Raw genomic sequence first — 24,381 nt, 5'->3', positions numbered from 1 at the left:
ACCACGTGGGCTTGGAGTTCACTGTTTGAGCTTTTGGAAAGCTTTGTCTGACTTTTATGAAGTTCAGAGCATTTTTTGTCTCTGGTTTTCATAGCGGCCAGTATTTCAGTGTGCATCCATGCCTCAGCGCGATTTTTAACCCTGGTGGTTCTTATCGGTGCCATGTTGTTGAGTATTGCTGTGAATTTGGTTTTGAATCCAAGCCATGTTTCTTCAACCTGTGTACCACTGAGCTCATCTGACCAGTCCAAGCTCCCCAGTTCTAGGTTGAAGGCCTCTCTAGAGTAAGTTTTGAGGTCTCTAGATGTGACTGTTTTGTGACAGCCGGCCTTCTGTTTTAGCTTTTTGCGGGTACAGTAAATCATATAATGATCACTTAACCCGCATGCTATCACCCCTTTACTGGAGATCATGGACTTGTCAGAGGTCAAAATGAGGTCAATGGTGGTTTGTGTCGAATCGCATACCCTTGTGGGTTGTGTGATTAGCTGGCTGAAACCGTGCAGGTCAGAAAATCTACTGAAGGCCTTGAAGACGGGTGCTGATTTACGCAGCATATCCGTGTTCCAGTCCCCAATAAGAATTTTTTCTACCCCCTCCACCCCAGCTAAACACCCATCAAGTGTGTCATAAAAGCCACTCTGTTCTGGTGGTCTATAGATTGTGCCTACTAGTACTGGTTTCGCCCTGTCTAATAAGATTTCAATCCAAACAGTTTCAATTTCATCATGGTTAAGGTCAGTACGTGTTGTATGAATAAACTATCACCCTACTACATCACCCCACAATAACAAAAATATAAATTTGACAGGTGTACCAGCAGACCCGGCGCCATGGGCGGGCATTGGGGGGCCTGGCCCGCCCACTGAGTCAGCTGTACCCACCCTGATTTTTTTTTTTTTTTTTCAATCAAAGTCGACTATCCAAATGCTTAGTCGGGGACAGCCCTAGTGGGCACTGATGTCAACAACAACACTACTGAAGCTAGCACAGCACTCTGTGAGAATTCGTTTTCTGCCCTCAAGAACATCTTTACAGAACATCGCCTTAGTATGCTTCATCGACGCAAGGCCAATTTAATTCAGTTGGCATTTGAGAAGGACTTAACAAAAAAGTTCAGGAATGAGTTAAGTGGAGGGGCAGTGTTTTAAGAAGGTTTCACTCTGTCCCCAAACGATGGTGAGTAGCCTGTGGAGGAATTTTGTTTGCTTTTTTATGCACTTTATTTTTGTCAGTTCAGTTCAGTTTGTCAGTGAATTCAGACGTGTTGAATAAATGGAGACTTTTTAAAGATATAGAATATAATAGAGTAGAAATGTATTATCCTGGGGGAAATTTGACACTCCAAATCACTCAACATTAAACATTTAGACAGAACAAGTCACGAATAAGAATAACAAAACAAATGGCCTAAGAATAGAATAAAATGAAATAAAATAAAAATAGAATAAAAGATACAGTAAATAAATACAGTAAAAATATACTGAAGTCTACAGTAGGTGTAATATTGCACAGTGCTGTTTAAAAAGTAAGAGTCCAGGAAGATGGTAACTGTCACTCTGTGCTCAGTGATGCAGTGAGGCACAGTGATGCGTTTTATAAAGTCTGATGGCTGTCGGAATGAAGGACTTCCTGTGCCGTTCAGTGCTGCATTTAGGTAGTGTGAGCCTATAACATGCTCCTCCTGTCAGCCAAGTCTGTGTATAGTGGGTGGGAGGGGTTTTCCCTGATGGCCTGGAGCTTAGCAAGGCTCCTCCTCTCCGCCACCCTCGCTAGGGCGTCCAGCTACACCCTAACCACGCTACTGGCCTTCCTGACCATCTTATCCAGCCTGTCTGTGTCCCCTGCTCTCAGTCCGCTGCCCCAGCAGGTCTGTTATATATATCCGTTCAGTCTGTTTTTGTATAAGTGAATGTTCTTAAGATAGAGAAATTAGATTTTTCAATTGCCTCTCTGCTGTTTAGTTCAGCACCGTGGGCAACGCCAAGCAAGCCACAGCGCCGTTGTCCCAGCTGAAACGTATAAAAGGGAACCTGTGTTGAAAAACCATTGTGTCCCCCCCGAGAACATTTTATGCCCCCCCACTAATTTGTTTCTGCAGCCTGGTCTGTGTACCAGCAGCAAACCTTGATAAGGTGGGAGATGTGTGCAATTGTCTTGATCAGACAAAGGAATGTAGGATTAGAGAGATAGATTCTTTCCACATAGTCATAGTGTGAAAATAAACAACTGAAGTTTGTATTTTAAAAAGATGTATGCAAACTAACACGTTATTGTACTCTACTTTCAAATAAATGTTATAATATATTTAGCATATTGCACATCATACATTTACTTGGCTGGATCAGTCCAGATCAGCTAAATCAGTTGAGGAAAAACGGTTACCAGCATTGAAAAAGGTTTAGCTGCATTACTCCACAGGCTTGTATTTCACATGGTCAGAGCGCGTCCATTGTGTCATCCACTTCAACATGCCCTTGGTATTGACCATTCAACTGGGTAAGGACATCTGGCTCTGATGCAATGTAGGACACAGGCAGGCAAGATGATGCGGTTCTCCTCGCAAAGTCTTTATCCTTGCACATAGGCATACCAAAGACCAAGACAATATTGTGAAACATTGACAGATGTCCTCTACGTGAGTCTAAAGCAGGATATGCACCAGCATCAGAAATTATATTTCCTGAGGGGGTGGGTATACTTCATGACTTGATAATTATGATAAAGCTACCACTCCGGAAGGACTATCATACCAAAATATCATCTACAGACATAGATCTTTGAAAAAATTATATGTAAGTTTTGTCACCTTGAGTGGTACCGATATCTGGTCTGGCCCATGGACTATCTGTTGCACACACACATTGTTACAGGACAGCTCTACATCTGTCTCCATCACCGAACAGTTACGGCACAGACACCACTAGTCACATCGGCTCATGGCTCTTGTTGTCACTGGCTGGGAGGGTTTGTCTCACGGCTACATCTGCTGCCTCCTCCTCTTATACGCTGTATCTCCTCTGTGTCATATTCAGACTCCATAGTAATACTCGATATAATACATTTACATTTACATTTAGTCATTTAGCTGACGCTTTTATCCAAAGCGACTTACAAGTTCTGTATGACAGGTCATCAGGAAGGGTACAACTCTATCAGCTGAGTAACAATATTCATCAAAGTGTTGCGTGTTACAGTGTAGGTTAGTTTATTATTATTTATAATAGCCCTGAATATCCAACATTCCATCATGAAAGTTTTTTCCTCAAAATGCTCTATATTACGAGCAGCCACAATCTATAACCGTGTTAGTTTCTACAGCTAAACAAGCAAGATGGTGCAGCGGAAATATTTCTGGGGTAATTTGCCTTCTCTGTCGTGCTGGTATCAGTTGCACACAACACAATGTTTGGTCATATCGGATTCTGTCAAAACACTGTATAATGTATCCTCATCCATAAAATCCTCTGCACTAATTATTTCAGGGTGCAATTTTTGCTGTTGAAAATGAAGCTAGTTTACAAGTCTAAACTTCTCAATTTCAACATTGTTATCACACCACACAAATTAAAACCCCTCCCTACCTACCTCTTCCAAACCGTTCCTACAACAATTTTTTTAATGTTGCATGATCATGTATAGATTTATTATGTATTATCTTTTTATTTTTTTAAAGGAGCACACCAACTTTTTGGGAAATTAGCTTATTTGCCATCTACCCTGGAGTTAGATAAGCAGATACATACCATTTTCTTCTCTATGCATGCATTAGGCTTAGGGAACAGCCGCACCGTTAGCCTAGCTTAGCATCATTCACTGGAAGTAGGTGTGCCAGTGTAGACTAGTTCCCAACAGTCACGAAATACACTCCAAATACAAATAAAAACCTGGGTGCAGTGATTTCATCACCTCAAAAGCCCTGTTGCTTTTAGAAAAACAGGGCTTTTGAGGTGATGAAATCACTGCGCCCAGGCAGCAGTGGTTCGGCAAAACATTGTTCCGAGTATATATCTGCTTAGAAAATGAAAATCTACTAAGTATTTTGTTTTATTTCTCCACGTGGTAAATACACAGGTCACAGCATGTTTACAGGAAGGTTTTGGAGTTGTATTTGGAATGTATTTTGTAACTGTTGGGAACTAGGCTACACTGGCACACCTACTTCCAGTGAATGTCACTAAGCTAGGCTAACTGTAGATGTAGCTGTAGAATCTTTCAGCTAATGAAATTAAATGTTTATTATCATCAACTATCCAGTTCGTTTTTTATAGTGTAACGTTTGGCTACTATAAATCATTGAATGTAGAGAGAGAGCGTGCGCGCGAGGGAGAGAGGCTCAGCCCCCCCTTTCCTCACTAATGGAACTCGAAACTGAAACTGGTGTCGCAGAGTATTTCTCCGCTGTGAGTGTTTCCAGGGTTAGCTTAGCTTAGTTTAGTTAGCGTTAGCAGCTAACGTTAGTTAGCTTAGCTTAGTTAGCGTTGGCAGCTAAGCAGTTAAGGTTTTTACCGCGACGTGGACATACAGGAATGGCGAAGATGCAAAGCATGTTAGACGCATTGGACCTGTTGCTCGCGGAGCGTGCTGGTCTGTGTCTATAATGAAATGACAATTGTGGGTCATTGAAATTCAGATTATTTTCGAACTGGGCGGGTCTTAGGTACCGAAATGTGGCACCGATTGATCTAACGTGAATTGGTACTCGGTAGTACCACACACACACACAGACCGTGGCGTGGACAGGGTGAGCAGCTTCAAGTACCTGGGGGTCCACATCTCAGAGGACCTGACATGGACAACACACATAGACTCAGTCGTAAAGAAGGCGAAGCAGCGCCTCTACCACCTGAGACAGTTAACCCTTTACCGGCCAAGTAACCATTTTTGGCCACTTCCCATATAAATATATCCATACAATATATTTAGCCAGGGGGGAGAGGGGGGATCTTTAATCTATGAAAAAAAACTTCTTCCAGCCAATCAGCACAGGTCAGGCTATAACACAGATATTGTCACCATCCCATCTGACCAATCAGGATAGACCCTGGGGATCTGCAACTTCCTTCTTTTCACCACATCAAAAAAATGCAAATTTTTGCACCTGCTTCTACTCTTCAAAATCCATTATTTCCTCAACAAGTCATGGTGAGTTGATAACATTTACTCATTTTTGCAGTTGAACAATCATTGTAAAGGGTGGGATAGGTGTTTTTTGCATAGGATTAGTGAAATCAGGATTTGTTGTTAGCTAAAAAGTGGTGAAGCCATAAACGGTCATAATGCCCCTTCAGGTGAAGTGTCCATTTTTAGATATGCTCGATGCATCTAGTCAGTCACACTTAGGGTATTACTTCTGTAGTACCCTGTAGTACCATGTAGTGCTGTAGTGCCATGTAGTACACTGTAGTACCATGTAGTGCCATGTAGTACCCTGTATTGCCATGTAGTACCCTGTAGTACCATGTATTGCCATGTAGTACCATGTATTGTCATGTAGTACCCTGTAGTGCCATGTAGTACCCTGTAGTAGGGCTGGGCGATATGGCCTAAATATGATATCACGATATTTTCTGACCTTTCGGCGATACACGATACACATCACAATGTTTTTCTTTTTTACCCCAAACAATTCATTATGAGGCTTACCAAGACAGTATTTGAGTTTGCAAGCTAACATTAAAGACAAAATAAAATACCAATGCATTTAGCATTTTTATATTATATATTAGATTTAGATTATTGGATTATTAGATTATATATTGCATATATTTAGCAATGAGATATTATTATGATTTAGATATGAAATATGATGAATTGAAAATGGGGGACCCTGATGTAAACAAGACGAAAATCTTTCTCTGGTCTGCATCCCCTAAACAATTGTATGTATTGAGCTGTACTGTACCCATTCTGCAATATGTTAATAAAAATAGCATTTTTATGAAACTACTGTATATTTGTATGTCTACAGAATAATTTTGATTGACAGTCGAGTCTGCCAATTACGTCACACCACTTGCACCCGCCCTGCTGTTCTTAGCACCAATCGGCAAGCGCTATTCGTTTTTGACTTCCTGAATGTCCTCCATTGATTTTGACGAGTGCTGACAACAACAAAGCTACTAACATTAGCTCCCCGCGGCCAACGAGTAGGAGACCAGTGCTCCGCAGGATGACTAAACGAGGCATAATGATTTTACTGCAACGAATGTTATAATAAAAGCCTTTCCATACATCTGTCTGATTGAAAACTTTATTAACAGACTGCAGAATGGGCATATCTCAGCACGGGCTGAGATATGAACGAGTAACGTGTGGACCAGATTGACGCGACACAATCCTCTTGGGCAAAACATCACGATATCCACGATACGTTGAAAAAGTGTATCGTTAATGAACTGTACCCGATATTTATATAATATCGTCATATCGCCCAGCCCTACCCTGTAGTACCATGTATTGCCATGTAGTACCATGTAGTACCCTGTAGTACCATGTAGTACCCTGTAGTACCATGTAGTATCATGTAGTACCCTGTAGTACCCTGTAGTACCATGTAGTACCATGTAGTACCATGTAGTACCATGTAGTATCATATAGTACCATGTAGTACCATGTAGTACCATGTAGTACCCTGTAGTACCATGTAGTTATATAGTTTTGTCCGCTATTCTTATTTGGGCATTTATCGGCTACTGTTGCCATGGCAACGCAAATTCAAGAAAACTCCCAATACATTTTTTTATTTATTGTATGTTATGAATCAGCCTGCCAAGTTTCATAGATATGCCCCCTAAGGAAAAATATGCCCCATAGCCCCCACATTTTTAGGGGTACCGGTCGAGGGCCTGTTTATGGACACTTTGGTTAACACATCTGGCGCCAATAACGTCATACAGCGTGTTTCAAGGTCATGCTAATTCTGCCAATCCACGGCGTACAACGTTATTGAGATCATATTTAATTTTTTCGCCATGGTATTCATAATTCCCTCACCCAGCCTCGGCTGATACAGTGGGAGCCTGCACAACTCTGCAACGCTTCAATACTGCCGCCTGGTGGATGATCGGCGAGTTACAACCGGAAATGGATCTCTGGTGATCTTGGTGCATCTGGGAAATGTGTCCGGCACTCACATATTGTTGCAGGACTCTAGACACACATCCGTGTATATGGATCGCTGCCATAACTCAATAATCGATATGATTTGGGCGTTTATTATTATTATTATACAAACCGGAAATGGATCTAGTCGATCCACGTCAAATAAGTGGGATCTTTTTCCTCCAGTCTCATCGGCGAACGGTAAGAGGACGCTGACGTCATTTTCAGCGTGATTGTTTATTATTATTATGTATCATACTTATCTTGTCTAGCACAGTCTCTGGAGCGTAACAGTAAGAAGCATTTTGTATAAAAGTATTCTGTACTTCTGTATGACAACTATTAAAGAAACTTGAAACTATTATTAATGCAAACTGCTCTGATCAATATATCACCCATACTACATAAAGCATTTACTGACGATCACGGAATTATAAATGACCCCCCCCCCCCCCCCCCCCCGTTCATCCACGCATGATGAGTCATAACGTTTAGGATCGTATTCAGTTGGATTTTTTAATATAGCGTGTATCACGAATAAACTGCAATCGATAATCTATATTATGCGTTTAGGCCTATAACTAGCGTTCTAGGAATTACTGCAGAAAACGATAAAAACATATTTATATTCTAGACGGTATTTTCGTATGAATCTATGAATGAAAAAGTATAACGTTCCTACATCCTGAACGATAGATAATCGATGTTGAATGGGCCATAGTAATGTCAATTTAGCAATACAATTTAAAAGGTTATAGCCCTGCAAAGAAGGTAAACATCTCCATAGGCTTAGAGTGGTGGCAGAGAGTGGTATGAGAGGGGCAAACTCCGTGGCAGTTAATGTGTTAACCTTAATTTAGAGGGGGAAAATAAAAATAAGATTATTTCAAAATTGTAGATAACTTTTGAAATAGCACCAAAATAACATTCTAGAGTTGAAATTGTGAATTTCCAGGTATTTCAAAAAGTGACCGGTAAAGGGTTAAGGAAGTTCAGAGTATCGGGGAAGATACTCCAGTCCTTCTACTCCGGAGCTGTAGAGAGCATCTTGACTGGAAACAGCACGGCACAGGACAAGAAGGCCCTACAGAGAGTGGTGCGCTCAGCTGAGCGTACTACGGGTATTGCACTACCACCCCTGCAGGTCTTATATAACAAGAGGTGCAAATCCAGAGCCTGCAGAATAATGAAAGATCCTCACCACCCCAACAACAGCCTGTTCAAACTGCTGCGGTCAGGCAAACGCCTGCGAACACCAGCAACTAGGACAGAGAGACTTCGGCTCAGCTTCTTCCCACAGGCCATCAGAGTCTTGAACACTGAACTCTCCACACACAAGCACACATGAGCACACACACAACACACACACTGTATATGCTCACACACTAGCAGTCACTTTAGCATGAACACACACACACACATGCTGCACACGCTCACACTCAACGGTCACTTTACACAATGAAAAGGTCACTTTAAAAACAAGAACGGGAGTGGTTCTTGTATAGTAAACAGATGGATATAGCAAGCTAGCATAAGGACACATAGTACAACTGTAGATTGTATAGTATAGCATTGTATAGTAGTGTACATAAGACCCAGTGCCTCATCCGTAGCTAACAGTGTATTGCACGATCGCAGGACCTTAGCATGTCTTACCATGCTTTTTGTAAAGTTTATGTACATTATACCTGTTATGTCTTATTCTTATTACTTGTATTATTGCACAAATGTCTTATTCCAGGGCCTACCTGGAAGAGGTAGAGAACCTGTCACAGTGGTGTCAGGAGAACTGCCTCTCCCTGAACGTCAGCAAAACAAAAGAGATGATTGTGGACTTCAGGAGGTCGGGGGTCAAGGACTACAGCCCCCTCAGCATCGACGGGGCACCGGTTGAGAGAGTGAACAGTTTCAAGTACCTCGGAGCCCACATATCCGAGGACTTGACATGGACCACACACATTGACAGTGTTGTGAAGAAGGCACGACAACGCCTCTACTTCCTCAGGCGCCTAAGGAAGTTCCAAGTCAGTCAGAAGATCCTTAGGAACTTCTACTCATGTACAATAGAGAGCATCCTGACCGGCAACATCACCTCCTGGTTTGGGAATAGCACTGCACAAGACCGTAGCAGACTACAAAGAGTGACACGTTCAGCCGAACGCACAATTGGAGGGGGGCTTCCCACCCTCCAGAACATTTACAACAAGCGGTGCAAGGGGAAGGCTAAGAGAATTATTAAGGACTCGAGCCACCCGAACAACTGCCTCTTTGAACTGCTGCGGTCAGGCAAGCGATACCGGAGTCTTAAGGCGAGCACAGAAAGACTCAGAAGAAGCTTCTATCCCCAGGCCATCAGGCTGCTAAACGAACAATAATCACTATGCAACAACCATCAAATGCACACAGCACACACACCCACACGCACACACTCACTCAAACAAACAACACACTGCAGCACCCACTCTCCACACTTTAGATCACACAAACACACTTACACTTTATATTTATTGATAAAGGATTTGCACTACAACTCGTACACCTACTGTGAATTGTACCTAAATTGCACCTCGTCCCATTTCTCCATTTCTGCCTTGCACTATATAGTATTGTATATTAGTACACTGCACAGTATTGTATATTGTATGGTAACTACGTCTATTCTGCATCGAACATTGTACATATGTCTAAACTGAACACTGTGACCTAATTTTTTCTACTTCTAATTTTACTATGTTATTTTATTTCATACTTATCTTGTCTTGCACAGTCTCTGGAGCGCAACAGTAAGAAGCATTTTGTATAAAAGTATTCTGTACTTCTGTATGACAACTATTGTTGTGAAGGATCAGATTAAACCGAATATATATATTTATTTATGGATATATATTTAATAGTATTTGTATATCGTTTGATATCCCTTGTATATTCCTTGTACATATACACTGAATATCCCTTTATTCTACTACAGCCCATAATAGTTCATTCTCTTATTGGACAAAAGGACCAGGCGCCAGGGACAAGCCCCTGGCGTTCAAGTTCAAAGGTACCGACGAGACATGCCTTTACTAGCCTCAGCTCCGCGCAGGAATACGGCTACCGAAAGCAGAGCGGCACTACTTGTCCACTGTGCATATAAATATGGCGCAAGAAATGTAGAATTCCTCTTAGTCCTTTACCCTTCTACCCAACTAAGTAACAAGACGTGAAGCCTCACCCCACGATACCGCGTGCGGTGTAGTACGGCCTGTTTGGCCTTAGAATAGCAGTGAGACCTCGTGCAAATTAATAGCTGAATTGCCAGAGTTTGGCACCGTATTTCTATTAAGTAATAATAGTCTATTATGTATGGTGCATCGTTCGGTTAGAGTTCTAAAGTGAGCAGCACCCCCATCGTTTCCTCGCGTTATCTAGAGTCTTAACCAGGTTGGGCAGACCACGCGTGGTGCTTTCATCCGAGGAGTTCTGGGCGAGGACGAGTGGACCTGCACATTGGATTACCTACCTCGACGACTGCTGAGCCCTATACGGCATGGAATATCTATTTGCTTTGGTGCTTTGATTTGTGGAGCGGATAATCGCCAACACCGGTGAGTGTTGGATTTACCCCGAGAGGAGCCAAGGTGAGACGGCGCTCAGACCAGACTGAGGTCGCCTCGCTTCTCCTTCGTTGTGGACCGACAGCGACAGCTACAGCTATCGTCTACAAGAGAGCCCAAGTGTATTCATCTGCGGATCAAGGTTCTACGGGCACTGTGTTCTGTACCTGGACTCTCCCTAGAAATCGTTGACCAGACGGGATACAGCCGACGGCTCTCCTACCCCCCCTACTGGCTTACAACCGGCGGGACCCCTTCAGTATATTATCCAGCTATAATCATTAAGTGACCATCGCTATAATCCCCTAAGAGCCAGGTTGTATACTTGCTTCCTGTGTAACCAGAGATTGGACATTCAGTGTTGATTTGCATACGAGTACTCATTTGCCTTACAAGAGCATTCAATTCAAATCATAAATGTAATAAGTAACTATTATATGTACCCTTTGCTATATATTAAATATTTGACTATTACCTTTGTGTGGACCTGATTTCATATGTGGGAAAGTGTTCATCATACTTAGATATCGTGTACTGTATGGCCAGTAATTAAAGTACATAAAGCGGTAGTGGTTTAATGATACCATACTTATCAATACAGTCAGGGAATTGTACCCCTCAGTTACAACTATTAAAGAAACTTGAACTTGAACTCATCCTATTCTTATTACTTGTATTATTGCACAATCGCTGCGGGCATGACCCCCCGCATTTCACGCGCATTCAGGTGAGGACACGCATCAAGATAAACACAGCCACGCCTCACAGTCTTAGTGAACACATGCACACACACAGGTACGGTGGCTCACAATGAACAAACTGTACCCTGTCAAGCGTTTCTATCGCGCATCATTTATCCACATTGTGTATATTTGCATTTCAATCCAGGGTGCGTTTGCTTTGTCAATCCGGGGCCCTGCTAGCGGGCGTGGGCCCGTTCAGACTAAAACGGGTTACACATAGCAAAGGCCGTCTATGGAACTAGGTTGTAGCTCTTCCAGCACCAGGCGCATCATCTTTACACGTCAAATGATGCACCAGGAATAGACAGCCTTAAGGTTCAGGTGGCCCGTTTCAAGATCATATGGGGCCCTTATCTCATATTAACAAACTCACCACGACGCAGCTCAACTAGAGCCTGGAGATTTTCATGACTTGGTTTATGTCAGGAGCAAGGTTTCCTCTACAAGGTGAAAGACTTTATCAGTAAACATCTTTCTGTGTTGGTGATGTGCCTGTGCAAGAGTTTTCACCGCACATCAGTTACAGTATCCACATTGGCACAGTGCGCACATTTGCTTCATCAATCCAGGGTGTGTTTGCTTTGTCAATCTGGGGCCCTGCTAAGCGAGTGAAACATAGCTACGGTGCCGGAGGAACAACAGATTTTGAAACAGCGCCCCAAAGACACAGAGAACATTGGCTGCAAGCGTTTTTCACACTATATAACTACTTTGGATAGAGGCGAGGTGGTCCTTTAAGGGTCGTCACTTTAAGCCTTTCAGTAGAGAGAAGAGGCTTCTGAGGTGCTGCCCTGATAGTGGCTGGGAGCTGGAGAGCAGCTGTGAAGAATGTGCCACAGTAATGGCTGCGGTTATCGCTCCTCCAGACGCTCATCTCCTCCTACACATAAACCTCTGCCGGCCTTGGCAATGAACATGACTCCATTATGTCATGGAGTGGCAGCCAGGGGCCACACTCAAGGGTCCCTTATTTTCTCCACTTTATTCTCTGGCTCCATGCCCAGCTCCCTATCTCTCTATCTATCTATCTATCTATCTGGGATATTAGCTGCAGGCAGGGTCCGCCGAGCATCTGTCATCGGAACGAGACACTCCCTCTTACTCCCCGTCATCGTTATCCAATTAAAAAAGAGAAAACATCTTCGGGACGTGGATATGAGCTTGGTATCCTCGGATTAAATCGCTGCAAAATTAGACCCTGCAGCTTCCCGCTATCTTTAAAAGTGGGCTCGGTTATGCATGTCAAATATGAGATAGATGCAGCCATTTATAGATGGATTGATAACGATAGCCTATGCAGTATATTTGAAGAAGACTGTTTGCTAGGCCATAGGAAAACACTGCATTACTGTAATACAGGGCACTGGACTGGAGCAAGTGACCCTGTGCTCTGACCTCTTTGATGAAATGCATATGTGTAGAGGACTATGTGTATCTAGAAGGGAAAGACACATTTCAATTACCTTGTGTAAATTGACAATAAAAGTAATATAAGTATAGTAACGCAATCTTTTTACATTACGCCGGTGACAAACAGGATGGCCTGAAGTGCCAGGGAACAGCAGCCAGTTTCCTTTCGGCGTCCATGTTAACTGATTGTACCGTTCAGACCGGCCATGCCATAGCCAGCTTGCGATCTTTCTGCACACGCATCTACTAAATGCTCCCCAGTCCAAATGTCCATTCTCCCATTGTTTGACTATGGCGATGTCATTCACATGCATGCGAGCAAGGGTGTCCTTGATCGCCTTAATGTTTTCTATCACTCAGCAATTAGGTTTGCTACAAATTAGGGCTGGGCGATATGGAAAAAAATCATATCGCGATAACGATATGATAATTTTATTTTATTTCTCGATATCGATAATTATCGAATTGTTATAAGTATAAATTTTTTTTTTTTTTTTTTCTTTTTTAACAACAGATGTATGTTTATTTTGCAGCAATTCTTTGTCATTGCCGCCATCTTTAGTGTTACATCCCCTCACACTCCAGTTCTCAGGCTGCAGCTGGTTTAAAAGCTAAAGTAAACCGGCTTCTCTGCTGGCTGTGGCTCCAGAGGAGTTGAACAGTTCTGGCTCTGCTAGTTTATTTTCGATCTTTTGGCGCTTTTTTGGTGGATGTGCACTGTGACTCGTGACTGGAGTCTAGTTCTGCTAGCACACATAGCCTACTGTGTACAGACGGTTTCAAAATGTATTTTAAATTAGAAAGCAAACAAAATAAATGGACAAGAGAAAAAGAAATCTGAATTTGGTCAGTATTGTCATTTGGACAAGCAAAGCCATTACTTTAAGTTGCAGGCAAGAAAGACAAGTCTGTCCACTGTCTCTGGTTTTAAAACTGCCCTGTTGCAGGTAAAAAAAATTAAAAAAAAATTAAAAAAAAAAAAAAAAAAGGCGATTTTTCGATATTTTTTTTATTTCGATATTCGATATCGGTTATTAAAATATATCGCGATATTTATCGTTATCGTTATATCGCCCAGCCCTACTACAAATGCCCGCTTTTCAACACATATCACTGTGATTTACGCACATCTGAATTGGCCATACACTCTCGACGAGAAATGTATTGGCTTACACAGTACACTCAATTTACAAACCCCTCCTTGGTCTGACTGCTCCTTATTTGAGACACTTGTTAAAATGGTCATCTCCTCCCTGTTACACCAGAGCTGCTCACGATATCTCGCTAGATGTTCCCCATGTTAACACTTCCTTTGGTCAAGCCTCCTTCCAGTTTTCTGCTCCCAGCAGTTGGAACGAGATGCAAAAGAAGGACAAATTGATCCCCTCACTACTTTTAAGGACTTTTATCGCAGAGTTGTTTACACACACCTGCAACTGTCACCCAGTCTTTTACCTGTAATTTGTCTGTTCTGCATCATGTATTACATACCCTGTCATTTTATTTGGTTGTTTGTTTGATATGTGTTTTAATTATTTCCCTCACCTCTGTGATGTATGTATCGTCGTCTGTCTCTTTTCTATCTTATTATTTTTATTTTGTCCCCTTTCCCTGTTACCCTTCAAGAGGCCCTTTCCCTCTCGCCAGGCCATCATTGTAAATAAAGATTTCTTCTTAATTGACCTGCCTGGTTTAAAGGTTAAGATACAAAAAAAAACATGTGATCGATTCGGAGAAGAATCTCTTGTTGAGAAATGTCTTCTGGTGTGAAAAGCCAGGCTCCTGCCGGCTCAGGGATTTGACACTTCGCCCTCTGTGTGTCTCTAGCATAGAAACCTCCTCGGTCTATACTCCATGGTCCGTTTATATGAGATGATTGAACATTTGCCAAAGCGTTTTCCTCTAAATAGATTCAAAAATAGCCGCGAGATTCTGAGAGACTCTTTGCGTAAAGGTGCGCAATTGAATTCCAGGCGTTTAGAAGGGAGCTCAATTAACCTATTGCCCCCCACCACCACCACCACCACCACCCCTGAGTGCCTGTGAGTCAATCAAAGAGACAGGGGGCTAGGAGGTGAGAGTGTGCACACCAATGTGACATGGAGCCTTGGAATCAAGGAAGCATAGCCTAAATCTTCTAAGAGAGCAGAGAGAGAGCAGGGAGAGACAGAGAGAGAGATGCTATTCTAATGGCCGATTTAATTTCAAACCTTTATTTCAACTTGTGAAACACTGTGGTTACCCTCATTTACAGCGACGACGAGCTTACAAATGAGACATAGTTTATCAGTAATTTCATACATATAGGTACAATAAATACGAATAAACTATACAAAATAAATCAGCTAAGACAGTTACAAGTCGACACACGGTGGTCGGAAAGCAGCTTCTCCTAGTTCTGAGCAAACTCAAAGAACCCCAGTAATTTGATGAACGTGTAGAATAGGTTTCAAGATTCCATTACAACAGTGTGATGTAATTGAGGAAGTTTACCAATACGGGCTTTAAAAATAAATAATGCCTTTCAACCAGCGATGGCCATGCAACCTTTTCATAAAGGACACAGTGGTGGAAATCATATCTGTCCATACCAGCTCTGGTAGGACGTCACCAGACATGACTACTACACCACATCATGTGATGAATACCATACCAGCTCTGGTAGGACGTCACCACACATGACTACTACACCACATCATGTGATGAATACCATACCAGCTCTGGTAGGACGTCACCAGACAGACTACTACACCACATCATGTGATGAATACCATACCAGCTCTGGTAGGACGTCACCAGACAGACTACTACACCACATCATGTGATGAATACCATACCAGCTCTGGTAGGACGTCACCAGACAGACTACTACACCACATCATGTGATGAATACCATACCAGCTCTGGTAGGACGTCACCAGACAGACTACTACACCACATCATGTGATGAATACCAATCAGTCCTGCTCTGCACTGACACCTCACTTCCTCCAGTGTCTAATGATGACTAGGAGGCACCATGGTTCTGCTGAATAAGACACACATGCAGATGGTTGTTTGAGTGGTGTAACATAACATGAAAGGACGGAGACTTTAATGTGTTTTTCATTCAAAGGGTGATGAATCCATTCATATAAATTCAATGCCTGCAGGATCTTCATTACAGTATGTGGAAGTGTGTGTGTGTGTGTGTGTGTGTGTGTGTGTGTGTGTGTGTGTGTGTGTGTGTGTGTGTGTGTGTGTGTCAGTGGCGGCCGCTGGGTACTTCGCCACTAGGGGCGCTATACCAAATATTTTGCAAACATGTACAGTACAGTACTGTACCACGCAAGACTCATGGCAAGACGTGAGCGATTCGACTCACGCTCACGGCAATGAATCGGCTCTTATGAACGAGTCGCTCAGCTGTTACTACAACAACACACAACCAGTCAAATAAAGTATAGTCTAGACTCTAATTCACAACTTGAAACACAATATAAATAGAAAAGTTAGAAACAAAACTCGCCCGTCTCCAAACACAGGCAGATCTCTCCCTCTCTCCTTCTCTCTCTCACACACAGCGCGACGTGGAATCGATTCGTTACACAATCAGACCTATTATATACCAAGAATAACTTCAGTATGAGTACAGGGCTGTACACATATTTTGCATATTGTTAAACGAGCCAAGGCTAGCTATTAAACTATCGATATGAATCGAAAATCTGGGACCCTGATGTAAACAAGACAAACGTCTTTCTCTGGTCTGCATCCCCTTAACAATTGTGTGTATTGAGCCGTACTGTATTGTACCCATTCTGCAATCTGTTAATAAAGTTCTCATTCATTCATTCATTCAAACATAGACAATATTGAACAAGCCATAATCCACGTATTTTCAATCCGAGAGAGCTGCAGTAGTTAAATCAATGAGCCATCGATAAATAAACAATCAGCAATGTCTCGCTTCATGAATGGCCAGCAGTAGTACTGCTCCTAAAAAAACTATTTACAACCGTTAACGTTAAGCAGAGAGAGAGAGAGAGAGAGAGAGAGAGAGAGAGAGAGAGAGAGAGATTTCTTCAACCTCGAACCTAAATTCCTTAGCAACCCGTGTTACCAAGTAAACAAATCACGGAACGATAGCCTAGTAGTACTACTAACGTTAGCTCCCAGAACGATAGCCAGTTAGCCCGCACCAGCCTAGTAGTACTACTAACGTTAGAGAGAGAGAGAGAGAGAGAGACTCACTGTTTAGTTGAAACGTCCAGGGCAGGAAACGTGTATAATCCGCCATATAGCTTGTTAGCCAAGTGTTAGCTCAGCTGAGCTCGTCGACGTTAGCACAACACTCAACAAGTACATTCCTTTGTCCATTTCCGCTCGAACAGACTGCAAACTACCTGCCGTTCTATCGCCATGCTCTAAGACAAACTCTAACCTTAACCAACTTTGAAAGAGTGCCTAAGCTTAACAGTCTAAAGAACTTGCAGTCACAGCACGGCACGCTCTAAGACAAACAACAGTCCTAGTACCAGGAACCAAGCTAGAAGCTAGAATTGGAACATTAGAAATTGGATTCGGCCAATCAGAGATCGTCTCTGTGAAATTCTGCCATAGAAAAAAATACTGGCGTCGGCCAATCAGAGAGCGTCTCCGCGAAATGCGGCTATGGAAATTCTCACGGAAGTTCACGCTGCTTTCTAGACCGCTTCAAATCGCGCTCGGATTCCAACATAATAGTCATATTTCAACGCACAACGCCGTATGCACTGATTGGCTGTGACGGAGACAGCGATCAAACTGTGACGCGCAGTCAGAGCGCTATCGCTTCTTGCCCGGGCGAGAAATACGAAAAAATTAAAAAAAACGTCACTTCCTGCCCATGAAAACGCTGTTTTTTTAATTTAGATAATAACGTTATATTGTGCATTGGAAATACAAACATACTTAAAATGAGTAAATATTATTCATTTTAAACATGTTTATATTATTTATAGGGCTATAAAACAAAACACAAAAAAGTTTTTTTTTTCTTCTTCTCTCATTTAACAGGTGGGTCGGCGCCCTAGCGCCACCAGTGGCGAGCCGCCACTGGTGTGTGTGTGTGTGTGTGTGTGTGTGTGTGTGTGTGTGTGTGTGTGTGGTGTGTGCATATATACAATCGGGTATGTGTGTGTGTGTGTGTGTGTTAGGCGGAGACAAAGAAGTGATCTCAAGTAGAGTGATAAAAGCGTCAAAAGTCAAAAAAGCGAGGAGCCCTTAAGTGTTTTTGAAATATTTAATTGAAAACCAGACGTTGACAAACCACTCACAAGGTGAGTTTCTTTCATATTGGCTTGTGGTAATAAAAGGAATCATGAAGCGTTTACTAGAGACACCTCAGGCTGAGGCAGGCTAGACAGTACAGTAGCAGATCTTGTGTATGGTTGGGTGATGTGACCACAATATCATATCACAATATTTGTCTTAGTTTTGACAGTATATTTGACTGTATTTTGCTTTCCGATACAAATCACAATGTGATATGACATCTTTGTTTCTATGCCTTTGTCTTGTAATGCATTGTAATGTCATGGTGCTATTTCATTCAAAATGTGAGGTTTTCTTTAACTTTTTTAATACTGCTGCAACAGTTCTTTCCCCCTTGAAAATACAGTATGTACTGATATACCGTATATATTTTTTTCTTTCTTTACAATATAGTAAGTAAGTAAGTAAGTAAGTAAGTAAGTAAGTAAGTAAGTAAGTAAGTAAGTAAGTAAGTAAGTAAGTAAGTAAGTAAGTAAGTAAGTAAGTAAGTAAGTAAGTAAGTATTTATATTTATATTTATATAAAGTATTTATAGGCTATATTGTGGACAACGGTGTTGTAAAAATCCATACCATGAATCAGTCATGGGTATATCCAATCTCCCAGCCCTAGTTGTATGTTAAATTCAGCCTGTGCACATATAAAAACTGCAGCCAAATATTTTGTGAATTGTGGTTGGCTTGATGGCTTCTGAACTGGATTAGCATGGTAGAAGCAAATGTCATGTTATTTGACAGAAATCAGGCCTATAGGATGTGTGTGTGTGTGTGTGTGTGTGTGTGTGTGTGTGTGTGTGTGTGTGTGTGTGTGTGTGTGTGTGTGTGTGTGTGTATGTGACTGTGACTCAGCCTGTGACTGCAACTTGTTCCTGTTTGCGGACGACTCAGCCCTGCTGGTCTCTGACAAGAACAAGTTGCAGGTTGAAAAAACCCTCAGCACGGAACTAGGCAAAATCTGCATATGGCTCGCTGATAACAAACTATCATTACACATGGGCAAAACAGAGTCCATTCTCTTCGGTTCAAATAACAAACTCAGCAAGACCGACGGCTTCTCAGTTACAGTGGGTGACAATATTGTCACAAGGAAAGACGAAATTACCTACCTGGGTTCCATCCTAGAGGCAAATCTTTCCTGTGACAAAATGGCATCCAATGTAATAAAAAAAGTCAACCAACAAACTAGATTCTTGTACCGGATCTCCTCTCTGGTAAACAAGAATACCCTGAAGACTCTGGCAGGAGCACTCATTCAAGGGTACTATGACTATGCATGCACCTCATGGTACCAAAGCACCTCAAAGGCGCTTAAAACAAAATTACAAACATCACAAAACAAACTGGTCAGACTACTACTTGACCTGAACCCCAGAACCCACCTCACCCCTGCCCACTTTGACAACCTAGGATGGCTTAGAGTAGACGACAGAGTACAGCAACTTGCAATGGGCCTGGTCTACAAGATACACTATACGACCGGGGTGCCCATGTACATGTCAAAATACTTCCCAAAGGTCAGTGAATACCACAACCACTACACCAGAGGAAGCTCAACAAATCATGTTAAACCCAGATTCGGCTCAAACAAGGGACTAAACACGTTTCGCAATTATGCCACAACAATGTGGAACGCCCTACCCAAAGCTGTAAAGGAATGTGAATCCCTGCCCACATTCAAAACCGCTCTTAAAGAGCACCTACGGGAGGCTGCAATTCGAAACTGGCCACCGTAAATGCCCAAAACCCCCACCACCTCCTAATAGACAGTCTCCCCACCGCATGTATATATTCCCTCCCCGCCGTATGTATATTTCTCTCCCACCCACCCCCTCCTAATGTACAGTCCCCTCCCCATCATATGTATATACTCTGTCAGGATCTAGGGGTAACAGTACTGTATATTTGAATACCGTTTATGTCACAAATGTATCAGTACTAAATACCTATATGTCCCTATGCCATAAATGTCATGTATGTTGTGTATGTCATAAATGTCTATATGAATTGAAAATGGGGGACCCTGATGGAAACAAGACAAACGTCTTTCTCAGGTCTGCATCCCCTTAACAATTGTATGTATTGAGCCGTACTGTATTGTACCCATTCTGCAATCTGTTAAATAAAGTTTTTCATTCATTCATTCATTCATTCATTCATTCATTCATGTGTGTGTGTGTGTGCGAGAATGTAAATTTTTTCCACCCCAATTACATCAGACCTGACGTAAGGTTGTACACTAGTGACGCGACCAACTGATGCATGCACAATCCTGCTGAAGATATCCTGATTTAATTAAGACAAAAAGGAACCGTAGAGTAATGATCGATTACCATTTATTATATATAATTCTACTTGTTTGCCTCCAACGAGGGGAATACATTGGCTGTGTAAAGTTCAACAGCTAGTCTAAATTTGGATATGGCTTCGTTGCAGTCTTTCTAGAATTGTTACTGAGTCTAGAGGGATTTATAGTAAAGAACATATCTGTGGATACTTGCCTTGGCATCTCTTGGTACGATGGGCATGGAGCTTGGAGAGCGTTCGAGCTGAGGCTCGCTCTCCATCTCGTTGTTCTCCGTCATCATTGGTCCCCTTTGTTGTGATAACAAACAAAAAGTCAGTAGAAATAAGTCCGAGTTTCAGACACAGCAATGGCAACTTTTAAACAACGTGCCGTCTTAACGGGTATCCACTATCCAGCTTGGCCACATACGCTTGAGAAAGTGTGACACCAAACCGCATCATAGGGACTTGTGCGCGTAAGGTTGCAAGTTGATGTGCCATTTGCTACCCACACACAAAGGGGTCGATTTATCCGATTGTATACACAGTGCGGGTTTATATATCTCACTAGGGTGAAGTAGTAAGGACAGGTATCCAGAAGGGTCTAATCGTTGTGGTTTTACCCGCCTTGATTAAGTGGACGATCCTTTGATGCGCAGCTGAAAGGTCCAAATGAAGCACAATTCCGTCATCCAGTTGTGACAGGTTGGAAAACAACAGGTAAAATCACCGATGTAAAAATATCAGGCAAATACAACCAAATCCTGTCCAAATAATACAACCAAGAGCCTGTCCAAGTTCTCTCGGCTATTGGCCGTAATCCAGAGCGCACGGTGCCTTCCTATACACTCGGGCTGCGGACGGTGTTCATCGCTGGCTGACATGAGATTCAATTTAACCGCAACCGGAGTCACGCCTTTCCGTGCGTCTGAGGCGCATGATTGGACCAGTTTTACAACTATAACCTCAAATTAATTTACACAGAATTCAGTATTCGTGGTTTCGGGCTACTTGTGATGACGGTAGATAGAAGGATATAGAAGCTCTGACGGTGACGATTTATAAATTGAGAACACTATATTGACGTCACTTTGAAGTCCACTCATTTGGGACATGTCTCCTCTTGTCTTCATTCTTGCCCTGGTTAAGTTCCATAACATACGGCTGTTAAAATACTCAATAAGTGAATCAGACATGGATCATACTAAAGGTAACACAATGGCTGTAAAGGAATGTGAATCACTACCCTGCACTTTCAAAAACACTCTCAAAGAAGTTAAAGAACACCTACGGGAGACTGCAATTCGAAACTGGCCCCTACAAATGTCCTAAGTTAACCCAGTTGTACAGTAAATGACCAAGTATGGCTTTGTCAGTATTCCAATGTACAGTGTGTGTCCCCCCCCACCTCCAATGTACAGCCCCCCACCCTGCACCCACCCAACACCACCCCACCTACCCAACCTCCTCCAATGTACAGTTTCTACGTCAAATGTATATACACTCTTTTTCTGGACACTTTTTGTATCACAAACAGTACTGTATTTGCAAATCTGGTATGTCATAAATGTATAGATGTAGCAGTACTGTCTATCTGTATGTCGTGTGTGCCATATGATGAATTGAAAATGGGGGACCCTGATGTAAACAAGACGAAAGTATTTCTCTGGTCTGCATCCCCTTAACAATTGTATGTATTGAGCTGTACTGTACCCATTCTGCAATCTGTTAATAAACTTTTCAATCAATCAATCAATCAATCAATGGCCACTACATATTAACTGGAGAAATGCACCATGAAACTGTCTGTGTTTGGTGGGGGGCGGGCGCAGCTGCATTTACAACACATGACAAAATGAGAGCATGCGGGACAATAATCAGTTTGTCTTGCCAAAATCGTAATTGAAATTGAAACTCAATTAATCATCCAGCCCTATACTCAGACCATTGCTGGTACCTGATTGGCTGTCTCTCAGCACTCATAGGTGTCCACATATCTCACCACTTCAAGCCATCCCCCATGAATTCTCTCACATGTCTGCAAGCATCCAAAATCAACCTTGCACTAATAGACAACACGTCAGTGAGGCAACGTTTCCTTCTCACAAATGTGACTCAACATCTCTTGAGGCTCGGTCCAGACCTGATATATGGGATAGTTATGGTCATGGGAAGCCAAAATCATAATTGCAATTGAAAGTCAATTAATCGCCCAGCCCTACAACTATAGGGCATGACACAAGCACGTTTACAAGACAATTGCTTGGAGGCTAGAGCTAGGCGTGGCACCTCTGGGTGCAATTGCAGGCTTATATCCCAGCAGTGCACCCAGTTCTTTATTAGCCCACTTGTGTGGATTTTGTATCGGGTATTCCTCCCTTTCTGAAGCAACACATACTGTAGCACCCTGCAGAGAGGAGGAAAGGGCACAGGGGTTGTGTGGACACACAATAATAATAATAATAATAATAAATTTAATTTGGAGTGCACTTTACATTTGGAACCAAATCTCAAAGTGCTACAGGGTAAAACAGGCTTTAAAAACATAGGCAATAAAATAAAAAAGGCATAAAAACATACAAAAAAGGGATAAAACACACAAAGGCATATATAAAAGGTTAAAACTATGAGCAACGTGGCTACTAACAATCGACACGCGGCTGAGGGTGAGAGGAGAGCAGAGGCAGGCGGGAGGCGTCAAATGTGTGATGAGTGATGATCCTGCAGCCACGGCAGCGTGCGCTCTCATCTTCAGGGGGAGCCACACAACGAATAGGATCAAGTGTTTCACTGCAGGCAATGAATTATTTCTCATCAGCCCAACATCAAAGTTGGTTTAAACCTGTCACAATGCCTTTGAGGGGGGTTCTGGTGGAGCAGAGAGGGAGATGGAGAGAGAGAGAGAGGTGACATTTATTTCTTATGCCAGCCTCGGTAATCACATTCAAATAATGATTCCTCTCTCTCTCCAACACCTCTGCAGTACCAGCTACATAACAATATTGAATATTGAGTCGAGTGGAGAAAAGGAACATTATCCACTCAATTAAACGGGAGCAGACATAGTACAAAAACATGGCTTCTTCAACTTCTCAAGTGATCCAGGGATCGATCGATCATGGGGCTGTTGACTTGATTGATTGAAAACTTTATTAACAGATTGCAGAATGGGTACAGTACAGTACAGCTCAATACATACAATTCTTAAGGGGATGCAGACCAGAGAAAGACTTTCGTCTTGTTTACATCAGGGTCCCCCATTTTCAATTCATCGTAGGTGAAAACACAATTGACCTCCTCTTTTCCTGATCCTCCAATGACAACTGTCGCTCCCATTGTGATTGAGGCTCAAGAAAAGAGGGTGGGGCTTGAGATAGGTAAATTCCTTTGAGCCTTGAGGCATGAATTATGGGAAAGGGGGATGATGTATACCTCAATATTAGTAAGATGTTCCTATAACGTTTTCCACTTGAGTGCAGGTTTACTGCGAAAAGACAGAAAAAAATACCATCTGTCCAAGGTTAGATGACACAAACACAATTGTGTCATCTAACAGTTTATCTAACACACACACACACAGTATGCATTGGATCTTAAATCTCCCCAATCTTGCCACTCACTCACCAGCAGATCTACACCTGTAAGTCAGCTAAAGATAATATAATGTTTAGAGCTGCAGATGAGAACATAATGTCTAGAGCAGCAGAGATGAGAGATAACATAATGTCTAGAGTAGAGCTGCACAGATGACATGATTAGAGCTGCACAGATGAGAGATAACATAATATCTAGAATTACACAGGGCGATGAGAGATAACAATGTTTAGAGCTGCACAGATGAGATAACATAATGTCTAGAATTACACAGGGCGATGAGAGATAACAATGTTTAGAGCTGCACAGATGAGAGATAACATATCTAGAATTACACAGGGCGATGAGATAACATGT

The 24,381-nt window shown here is 42.3% G+C and overlaps 1 protein-coding gene across 1 annotated transcript in view; it reads right to left on the bottom strand.

Annotated features, from left to right (window-relative positions):
* Nucleotides 1-20,732, bottom strand: part of LOC311240502 (SH3 and cysteine-rich domain-containing protein 2-like) — a gene marked incomplete at its 5' end in the record, with an annotated part of 152,523 nt that extends 131,791 nt beyond the window's left edge. Inside the window, one exon of the mRNA XM_084329079.1 lies at nt 20,646-20,732. Coding sequence (XP_084185205.1) covers nt 20,646-20,732 — 87 coding nt within the window. The remainder of the gene's footprint in view (nt 1-20,645) is intronic.
* Between the last annotated feature and the right edge of the window lie 3,649 nt (nt 20,733-24,381).

This window comes from Notolepis coatsorum (genome assembly GCF_963971535.1).
Source record: "Notolepis coatsorum genome assembly, chromosome: 14".
Taxonomy (NCBI): Eukaryota; Metazoa; Chordata; class Actinopteri; order Aulopiformes; family Paralepididae; genus Notolepis; species Notolepis coatsorum.
Note: the sequence above shows the minus strand (reverse complement) of the source record. Positions and strands in the feature narration are given on the sequence as shown.